The sequence below is a fragment of the Pristiophorus japonicus genome, chromosome 19 (genome assembly GCF_044704955.1).
Source record: "Pristiophorus japonicus isolate sPriJap1 chromosome 19, sPriJap1.hap1, whole genome shotgun sequence".
NCBI lineage: Eukaryota > Metazoa > Chordata > Chondrichthyes > Pristiophoridae > Pristiophorus > Pristiophorus japonicus.
This window is the reverse complement of record NC_091995.1, coordinates 86,800,860-86,812,135: the sequence shown is the minus strand read 5'-3', so window position 1 is coordinate 86,812,135 and position 11,276 is coordinate 86,800,860. Positions and strand designations below refer to the sequence as shown.

Genomic DNA, 11,276 nt, shown 5'->3' with positions numbered 1-11,276 from the left:
ATCCTCTCTGCATCCACCTTGTCGAGCCCCCTCATTATCTTATATGGTTCACTTAAGATCACCTCTCATTCTTCTGAATATATATAGGCCCAACCTATCTTCATAAGTCAATCCCCTCATCTCCAGAATCAACCCAGTGAACCTTCTTTGAACAGCCTCCAATGCAAGTATATCCTTCCTTAATTAGAGACCAAAACTGGACACAGTACTCAAGGTGTGACCTTACTGATAGCCTGTACAGTTGTAGCACGTCTTCTCTGCTTTTATACTCTATCCCCCTTGCAATAAGGGCCAACATTCCATTTGCCTTCCTGATTAATTGAGGAAAATAAAATTGCACATTTAACAGGGATAGAGCGGGAAAATGGGACTGATTGGATTGCTCAACAGAGACACGGCATGGACTCGATAGGACAAATGGCCCCCTTCTGTGCCGTAATGACTCCGACTTTTATTCTAAGTGACCAAGGAGCATACACGAGGAAAAGGCAAGAGTGTCTCTTGACACCACTGTGTCAGCCAATGAGCTGGAGGCGGGGCGGGACTTAGGCAGGATTTACAGTAAACAGTGTATTTTACAGCAAAGTCTATTTACTCGGCAGAGTCTGTTTAAACAGCGCACTGCAGCAAACAGTCTACAGAGTCTACTTAGAGACTCTACAAACAGAACTCATGACCGAAACTACAGCCCCATCTCCCGATAAAAGCAGGGTGATTTCTCCAGCAAAACAGTGAGTGGAGGATAGTTACAAAGCGCAAATTCTGTGCGTAAAATCAATCCCAGTCAGTTACAGCAGTGTAGTCTCCGGGGTAACTGGCCGGTTGGGTGGGGGAAGGGAATTAACCAATCTTCCCATTCGGGCCGGGAACAGTGATGTCACCATAAGTAGCCAGGAGAAGGTTTAGACGTCAAGCTGGTACCAACGGGGTGAATGAACATTGTAACATTTCATATACCACTCAGGAACCTCCGCATCAATCGATGCTTACCCAATAGATCCAACCTCAATTGGAAGGTAGTTGCCTATGCTAGCCTCTTTCAAAGACCTACATGATAGATCTCTAAACAGTGAAGACTGGAGCTGTCTAAAGATGGGTGGAAGACTGTGATTCCAAAGGATTGAGGAAATTAACTTGATATCTAAATTCAAAATGGCATTATACATTGAATATTTCTTAGATATGTTAATACCTTGATTCCTGGGATGGGAGAGTTGTCCAATGAGGAGGGATTGAGCCAATACTCTCTGACGTTTAGAAGAATGAGAGGTGATCTCATTGAAACATGCAACATTCTGAGGGGGATTGACAGGGTAGATGCTGAGAGGCTGCTTCCCCCTGACTGGGGAGTCTAGAACCAGGGGTCACAGTCTCAGGATAAGGGGTCGGCCATTTGGGACTGAGATGAGTTGGAATTTCTTCATTCAGAGGGTTGTGAATCTCTGAAATTCTCTACCCCAAAGGGCTGTGGAAGCTGAATCATTGAGTATATTCAAAGCTGATAGAGATATTTTTGGACTCGAGGGATATGGGGCTCGGGTGGGAAAGTGGAGTTGAGGTCGAAAATCAGCCATGATCTTATTGAATGGTGGAACAGGCTCGAGGGGCTGTATGGCCTACTCCTGCTCCTATTTCTTATGTTCTTAGATAATATTTTAGTTACATTGCCCCTTCAACAGTTAAGACCATCAACTTAAGAATCACATAGATCTCGACTCTGCAGGCAAGGTAAGATTCAGGTCAACCCTCTGCTTGAACAGGTAGGAAAAGACCACAATCTTCTCAGGTAGCATGTGGGTTAAGCATGAGCACAATTATGTACTTGTTAAAGCTTGTTTGAGGAAAAGGGAGAGAATCCACAGGAAAATGTTCGCTGACAGTACATGGGAAAACTATTTGGAGCTATTGCTCAACAAGCCCAGAATATGGCAGCACAGATTTACCAACATCTTGGTTTGAGATGCAGATTATGAAGGAGTGCTGCATCGTCACGAGGTGACAACTTTCGAAGGAGACATTAAACCCAGGTTCAGCCTGCCTCTGGAGGTGGACGTAGAAGATCCCACGGCACTACTGGAAGGTCAGCAAGGGAGTTTTCCCGGTGCCCTAGCCAACCTTTATCTCTCAACCACCAGAGCAGACAAGTCATTCATCTCAATGTTGCCTGTGGAACCTTACCGGGGAGCGGAAGGAACAGCGTGGCAGCGTACCACTCCAGGGAGCAGCACGTGCTGGAGCAGGAGAGCAATGGCAGTGAAAAGGGATGTTACCAAGGTCCAGGTCGGTGATTGGAGCGTGGGCAGGTACGACAGGAGCAGCGAGATCGGGGCGAAGGAGCGACGAGAGACTGTAGAGGGACGTGATCGGGGCCCAGGAGAGGCGAGGGCCCAGGGGCAGCACAGGCCAGCCCGCACTGCGATACGTGTGCGCACTAGGTCCGTGCATCAGAGCTGGTCGGCAGTTGTCTTGGTTAATCCTTGCTAATGGGCCAAGACCTAGCTCTGTCAAGCCCGGGTGGTGGCTGGTGTGCAACGGTCACCGCACATTAAAAAGATCCACACAGAGGCATCTTCCACCCTTCAAGATTTAGTTCAGACCTGGAATTTTAGGTCCTTCATTGAAACATCTGTGAACTTTTTGACGTGGAAGCAAGTCATCCTCAGTTCGAGGGCCGATGATGATGATGATGACTGTGCCCAACTTTGCTGTAACATTTTGCCTAAAATAAAGCAATGACCATCCTTCATTGTGCAGTGTTTTGGGGTGTTCCCAGGGTGTGAAATATAAATGCAAGCCTACAAAAGTTCCCCCCCCTCCCCTGCTATGTTAGTGTCTTATGGTGTGCCTAACAATAATCAAGGCTCTTAGTAAGAAAAACATCAGTAGACATCAAAACCCAAGCTACCCCCTCTACCCTAGCCATGGGTCAACCTTGGATGTGTCTCAATTGCAACCAGGAGTCTTCAGAAGAACCCACTGGCACATGTACTTGCCACTGGACCAAGACCTAGCTCTGACAAGCCCGTGTGGTGGCTGGTGTGCAACAGCCACCCACGTTAAAAAAATCCACGCACAGGCATCTTCCACCCTTCAGGATGTAGTTCAGGACTGGAATATTCGGTCCTTCATTGAAACACCTGTGAACTCATCCATTTTTGCGTGGAAACAAGTCATCCTCGATTCGAGGGACCGTCTATGATGACGATGATGTTGTACAGTATAACGGAGTGTTGAAATTTAAAAACACGACTCAAATTCCTACCAATACACTTTTCCCTCGCCGCCCCCCCCCCCCCGCCTCCAACCCTCTCAATGCAGCATAATATTCACAACTAAACTCAACTGGCCCTTTTCCGACTTTCAGTATTCAAATCGTGTGATTAAATAGTCGGTAATCTTGTGAAATTGATAGAATATTTTATTACAACAATCAGGTTTGTACAGCCCTACTAACGTGTTCAAGTCTGTACAATTCTGGTATATAAACAATAACATTTCTCCTAGAATATACGGTTACTTTTACAACAAAAAAATGCTTTAATAGGTTCTCTCTCTCGCTCTTCAGAATCTTTTTTTTTAAATTTCAGTGTTCATAACCAAAGCAAACAGTAATCAGCCAGACAGACACCTGCTGTAGTTTAAATTTTATTACGATTCGCAGCACACTTCAAACATCAATAATCTTAAAAGAGACAGGATTTCCCTTACTTTAACCCACTTTGGCTGGATTTCAAAAACCGTTCCTTTGAGCCGATTACAGATGCCAACTTGTGTTCTGACGCAATGCCCACCGCCTGTGCCACTGGATTATGTGTTCGGCTGGTTGAACTGCCAATTCTTTTTAAAATCAATAATCCCGCAATCGTTCGTTCTTTAATGGAGGACGTCAGGATCAGAGGGACCCTGGACGAACAATGTCCTCCCCACTTGCCCTGCCTCTGGGGGAGAGGGGGGAGGACACACTTTGAACAAGAATGGCCCACCCAACTTGTTCCTCCAATCATCTTCTTTCCTCTCCTGAAGATTTGCTGGGGTAAGCTGTCTAAGTGACCATTCTTCCTGCCCAAGCCTACCCAAAGGGAAGTCCGCTCAACTCGACTCCTGAGGGACATCCTCAGCGTTGAGCCTGAACCGGTTCCTTGTCCAAGATTCACACACAAGCACTTTCCAACGGCGGTTAGGGTAGCGACCAGAAGCTGGAAGCCTGGCTGGACTTTTCCTCTTCCAAGGGTCCCTTCCTGCTGCCCTTGACCGAGATCAGTTAGCAGCACAGGCCAGGGATCAAACCCGGGGCCTTGGGGCCTTGGGGCCTTTAGAATTTGCATCCACAGTTTCCTTAAAGAGAGGAATGGTTACACAGCGGGATTTCTTGGTAGCAACCTCACTTTTGGGGGGGGGGGGGGGGGATTTGAAACCCTTGTCTGGTACTCGTTATGCTATTAATATTTGTCTCCACAGCTTGTGTTGTGTGAGGTATAGCAGGATAAGAACATTGTGTTTTAGAACAAAAAAAAACATGCTCCAGAGATTATTTTTTTTTGTGCTTTTGGGTGGTGGGAGAGTCACGGTTGGTTGGTGATGGTGGCAGTAGTGATGTCTGGACTGGCATTTAAAAAAAACAGAGACATTGAATAAACTGGTGGGAAATAGCTGATGCAGCACCGACTGCTACTGCTGTATTATATACATAGCTCGCTAGCTGCCTCTTGTGGGAGTGGCAGAGTCCTGCAGCATACGGCTGCAAGAGAGAATCTCAATGATCCAACGCTCATTCTCCCCGAGCTGGAGGTTTACTGGGCATGTAAGCTGGCACTTGAGCATCCAACGCCCGGGTTCTAGGGCAGTACGTCTAACACTGGGAGGGTTGAGAAGTTTCACCCCCCACCCAGGTTGGGCGGAGGCCGTGGCTGCTTCATTATTACCCATTCCTTGAAAGCCATTTGTACCCATTCCTGCAGCACGCCACCCCAATGGGAGTTTCAAGCGTTCGGCTACAAGTTAATGTGAAACTTGAGAACGATTCACATTTGGCGAGCAGATTCGAACAAAAAGGGGGAAACCAAAGTATAAATATCCTCGTATTATTGGTTTCAGCTATCCCTTACCCACCGCCCCCTCCTCCCCCACCCCCACCCAAAGTAGGGATTCTAACGCAGAGAGACTCCTTCAGTCATTGGCAATAAATGGCACAAAATCCACTGTTGCACAGGGGCAATGCAGAGCTGCTGGGCTGCAGTGTTTTTAAGGAGGGCTAAAGAAAAAAGGGCCAACTAGGTGAGCGAACTTCCATTTTTCGCTAACTCGACGTGCTGCTCGCTTGTAAAAACCTGCCCAATTCCCATCAACTCAACACCTCTCCTCCCCGACAAGCTGCCGGCCCAGGTCAAACTCTTTGCACCACACCTGCGCTATGGGGTGGTTACAGGACATGTTCTCCACCGTCTGGGTCCAGCTTAGAAGCCACTTTGACACGAGAAAAATCATGCATCTCAGCTTTGAGTCCCTCCCCTCACTTTGGTGGGGTGGTTGTTCCTTCCCTCTCCTTCTAACCAACCCCCCCCCCCCCCCCCCCCCACCCAAGCCCCCTCTTCCTTCTCCCCCCCCCCCCCCAGTCAGGACTGCACGGGCAGATTGATCTCTGCATACCTACTGGGTGCGATTCAAGAGACAGCGGCAAACCTCGGATCCTGAGCAACACCATGCCCCTGTGTCCTTCCTCCCTCCCCGAGACTCCAGCTGGAATCGGTTCACCCAACCACTTTGAAGCTCCTGGGCCAACCCGGAAACACACACACCCTCCCCTTTTTTTCCAGATCTTTTGGAATCCAGCCAATCCCGGACTGCGGAAGTTCAGCCCCCCGCCCCCCCACAATCGCTCCCGAAAACGTCATTTTTGCACCAAAAAAAAAAGTTTTCTCCATATGAAAATATAGATAACTTCACCATTTAATATTTAACACTGATCAGCTCATGGCATCAAAGACCTCAAAAAAGTTTTCGAAAACAGTCGCAAGAAAAAGAAACCGTTTGAATAACGTGAAGCAATTTAAAAAGTGAACCATGGATCTTGATTACAGCTACTTTGGGAGTGGGGTTTGAAGGTGTTTGCACTGTTGTGACTCACTGAACTACTTCCAGGCCAAGAATCTCCAAAACACAAGGTTTGTTTTTTTTCGCAGCGTCAAGACGAGAGGCTTTCTGCAGACCGACTTCCCCACCTCCCCCTCGATCAGCCCGGTTGTTCCAATACAACTGGAGTTGGAAGAGCTTCGCTTCGACAGAGAGAGATATTTAAAAAAATAAAGAATAAAACACTACGCGACACGGGTGGGACCGTTCCGTCTCCAACCCCACTTGGGACGGGCCCCTTGAACCGAAGTCGTCGCAACGCTCTACAGTACCAAAGGGGGCAAGGTGTGTGGGGGGGGGGGGGTGAATATTAGCACCACACTCTGATCCACACCACAACGGCTGGAGGTTTCTACAAGCAGTTGCTTCTGGTTTGCAAGGTACATTTCTGACGACATTGCGTGTATAGCTCGGACTTTAAATACAAACATTTGGATGATTCAATTGGAAAGCAGGTAGAGAAATTGACCTTTTTTTGGGAGGGGGGGGGGGTTGGGAACTCCCCCCATGTTATGTTTGACTTTTACACCAAATGTACATTTATGGCGAGGTTAAAGAAGCCGGTGATGCTCACCTTCTGCGAGTGTAATTCTGTTCACCCCCCCCCCCCCGTTGTTATTTATCCGGCAATACTAGAATCTGTCCAGCATTTACCGCCACCCGTCCCGGAAAAGATCGGCATTACTGGAAATAAAAAGAGAGCTGGGACTTTGGCGACCATCTGGGCACGTCACTGAACCGAAGAATGAAAGAAATCCCATTCACCACTGGATTGAGACTCAAACCAGATTCGTGTACCTTGGGAGGGGAGGGGCCTTAACCGAATACACAACAGCTCTCTCAATCCCCTTTAGTCTGGGCTCACACTTAGATCGGAAAGAACACTAACAGTTTGCCTATGGATACTCGCCAGAGTTTGCATTTGATCATGTATGTGTGTGTGTGTGTTTGTGATGGAGGGGAAGGGGGGTGGGGGGGGAGTGAATATATTGAGACCTATAAGGTCTCTAGACCGAGAGAGCTCAGCTTTACTGTGCAAGATAAATTAAAAAGAAAAATATTCAAATACACCGCACCTCCCCCCACCCCCCATATTAGAGAGAGAATATATTTATCCCCTCTTTTCAAACTCGTCCGTCCCATGACAGGTGGGGCACTGGAGCACACTGCTCCATTGGCCACTCTCTCCGGTACAAACGAACATTCCTTGGATTCCATGAGCTGAATTATACATATTGTATTGCTGGTTTATAATAACCCTCTTCTCTCCCTCCCTTCCCTGCCCCCCTACCTCCCCAATCTTTTATTTTGTTGAATCAGTGCAGCCGAGAGATTGCCTCGGGAAGGTGATGTCTTGATGGCTTTCACGGTGACTCCCCACTGGGCGGCAGACAGTGAAGAGACCCAGCTCCCGAACCGGAGCGGGGGGCGTTCCGGAGGGGGGGGGGGGCGGGGGATGGGAGGGGTGGGGGGGGAAAAAGAGAGGGGGAGATCCATTCAGGGATACACCGAGAAGCACCTTCCTCATTGCACTCCACCGTGCTACCTAAGGAAAGAAAAGATAAAACACAAACCGTTTGAACAGAAAGATACAAGTTACAGGTGCAGTTTAATTCCCCACTAGCCTCTCCTGGACGTACTGACTCTTGCTGGGATAGGATCATAAGAATTAGGAGGAGTCGGCCATTCGGCCCCTCGAGCCCGCTCCACCATTCAGTAAGATCACGGCTGATCTTCGACCTCAACTCCACTTTCCTGCACTGTCCCCATGATCCCACGATTCCCTTAATGTTCAAAAATCTACCGATCTCTGTCTTGAATATACTCAACGACTGAGCCTCCACAGCCCTCTGGGGCAGAGAATTCCAAAGATTCACCACCCCCTGAGTGAAGAAGTTTCTCCTCATCTCAGTCCTAAATGGCCGACCCCTTATTCTGAGACTGTGACCCCTGGTTCTAGACTCCCCAGCCAGGGGAAACATCCTCCCTGCATCTACCCGGTCAAGCCCTGTAAGACTTTTGTATGTTTCAATGAGATCACATCTCATTCTTCTAAACTCTAGAGAACATTGGCCTCGTCTGCTCAATCTCTCCTCATAGGACAATCCCCCCATCCCAGGAATCAGTCTGGTGAACCTTCTTGCACTCTCTCTATGGCAAGTATATCCTTCCTTAGACAAGGGCCCATGCTCAAGTGACTACTCTTAATATGCGAGCCTAGGCAGAGAATGTTAATAAGAATATAAGAATTAGGAGCTGGAGTAGGTCATTTTGCCCTTCGAGCCTGCTCCCCCATTCAATAAGATCATGGCTGATGATCTACCTCAAAGCCACGTGTTGGCAGATCATTAGAGTCAGGCCGCTCAGGGGTGATGTCAAGAAACACTTCTTCACACAAAGGGCAGTGAAAATCTGGAACACTCCCCTCCCTCAAAAAGCTACTATGGCTGGAGGTCAACTGAAAATTTCAAAACGGAGACTGATCGACTTTTGTTGGGCAAGGGTATTTAGGGTTACGGAACCAAGGTGGGTAGATGGGGTTGAGATACAGATCAGCCGTGATCTAATTGAATGGCGAAACAGGTTCGAGGGGCTGAATGGCCTCCTGTGCCCATGATTGTGACGTCAACACCAATCCTGTCCTCACTTAACATCCAGATACACAGCCACTTTCCAGTAAAGGGAACGGGAACCTGGCATATTTCCCCACCCTAACACGTGGACAGTACAGAGAACTGTAACCCCGGGTGAGAACTACAGGGACTGGATTTGTAGCTGAAACTTCCCACTCTGTGCGGCTCATTAATGCGGGTCTTTAATCGAACCATCGGAAGATCTGCAATTCCAATGTTTCCACAGGTAATTAACATTCAACAAAATCAACCTGCCAAAGACCATGCTAGATTTTCCTGCAACCGCTACCAGCTCAGAGCAGCCAACAGGAGGCGCTAGTGAACCAGTTCTACACATCCTCTCTCCTCATCAAAACGGCTGCAACCCACATCGATTAAACAACCCGATGAGCCAACCAGGTATATTTGTACAACAACTTGCATTTATATAGCACCTTTAACGTAGTAAAACGTCACAAGGCACTTCAGAGGAGTGTCAACAAAATGTGACACTGAGCTACATAAGTAGAAATTAGCACCTCCATTGTGCAGTGCCTCTCAAAGAGGTATGTTTTAAGGAGGAGAGAGATGTAGAGAGGCAGAGAGGTTTAGGCAGGGAGTTCCAGAGCTTGCGGCCCAAGCAACAGAAGGCATGGCCAGCAATGGTTGAGTGATTATAATCGGGGATGCTCAAGAGGCCAAAATTAGATGAAGTGCAGAGATCTCGGGGGCTTGAGGGGCTGGAGGAGATTACAGGAGATAGGGAGGGGCGAGGGCCATGGAGAGGTTTGAAAACAAGGATGAGAATTTTCAAAATCGAGACATTGCTTAACCAGGAGCCAATGTAGGTCGGCAAGCACAGGGGTGGTGGGTGAGCCAGTTAGGACACGAGCAGTCGCGTTTTGGATCTAGTTTACGTAGGGTAGAATGTGGGAGGCCAGCCAGGAGTGCTTTGAAATAGTCAAGTCTAAAGGTAGCAGAGGCATGGACGAGGGTTACAGCAGCGGATGAGCTGAGGCAAGGGCGAAGACGGGCGATGTTACGGAGGTGGAAATAGGCGGTCTTGGGTACGCTGCGGTTATGTGGCTGGAAGCGCATTTCAGGGCCAAATATGACACCAAAGTTGCAAACAGCCTCAGGCAGAAGTTGGGGAGAGGGAGGGAGTCAGTGGCTAGGGAACGGAGTTTGTGGCGGGGACCGAAAACAATGGCTTCAGTCTGCCCAACACTGAAATGGAGGGAATAGATTTGGTTCCAGTTGACAGTTTGTTCCAATTAAACAGGTTCGGGAGGACAGAATTTGAAGTTGTATAAAGCCAGATCGAGGTTAGATGTCAGGAAGTGGTTCTTTCCCCAGAGAATAGTGAACCTCTGGAACAGGCTGGTGCCTTGTGCAGTGGACGCTGATACGCTGAATTCCTTTCTGGTTGGGGTGGGAGATTACTTCTTACAAAGTGTAGGTTCTGCAGAGAATTCAGGGCCTTAGAGATCTCCTAGTTTTGATCACCGAGATGGGTCGGAGATTAATTTCCCATTCTCTCCCCCCCATCACCCCAAAATGACCTGGGTTTTTAAACTTGGATCCCAGGAGATCTCTCAGTGTTTGGTGGGATGAAGTGTGTATATATTGTGATACACAAGGTATCACAATGTGTGGGAGAGACTGGACAGACCAGCAGATCTTTACCTGTCTGACAATGTTCCCAGAGGGCTGTGGAGGCTGGGTTATTGAGTATATTTAAGGTGGAGAGACAGACAGATTTATGAACTACAGGGGAGTGAAGGGTTATGGGAAGCAGGCAGGGAAGTGGAGTTGAAGCCAAGATCAGATCAGCCATGATCTTATTGAATGGTGGAGCAGGCTCGAGGCTCCTGCTCCCATATCTTATGTATGAAGTCCCTTGAAGAAAGCAACAGTCAGGGGGCGAGTAGGCTTTGAGACTTTCTGAACGGGAACAGACCTATATCTGCCATCAATGCTGCTCCTATGGCAAAGCAACAGAAGGTCTACAATTCTCAACCCATGCCTTGCTCAAGGGCCATGCTCAGCAATGCTAAAACATACTGCACAACAACACGCTTGATTGATGTGTGAGGAGATATAGATCTTAGTGAGTCCCGACACAGTGAGCTCTTGACATCAATCCTGACAATGCGCGCAATGGAGCTATGCACTCGCCCCACAAAAATATAGACACAGCTAATTCATCCATTTCAGGAGGACATCGCGTGTGGAGCGGGAAGCTTGCCGAGGGGCAAGTAAAGGTGGTCCACGAATGTTTTTCTGGTGTTTGCAGGTGGCAGCTGAGAGTAGACTCAAACTATTTTCCAGAGTTCTGAGACCACTGCTTTAAGTACAAGGCCACACCAAACTATAAGAAACTGGATTTAGCACGCTGGCCATTTAGACATTTGTATTTATAGCAGCAGGGGCTGCGGTGCATGCCTGTAAGGGGGGGGGGGAGGAGGGGGTCTCTGCCCTGTACAGGGAGGGGGGGTCTCTGTGCTGTACGGAGAGGGGGGGTGGGGGGGGGGA

At 48.4% G+C, this 11,276-nt stretch overlaps 1 protein-coding gene across 2 annotated transcripts in view; it reads right to left on the bottom strand.

The window, feature by feature from the left end:
- Nucleotides 1-5,612: 5,612 nt before the first annotated feature.
- The window catches only part of LOC139230015 (serine/threonine-protein phosphatase 6 regulatory subunit 3-like), a 115,857-nt gene continuing 110,193 nt past the window's right edge, over nt 5,613-11,276 (bottom strand). For both annotated transcript variants that reach the window (XM_070861736.1, XM_070861738.1), the window contains one exon: nt 5,613-7,675. In XM_070861736.1, coding sequence (XP_070717837.1) covers nt 7,672-7,675 — 4 coding nt within the window. In that variant the 3' untranslated portion in view covers nt 5,613-7,671. The remainder of the gene's footprint in view (nt 7,676-11,276) is intronic.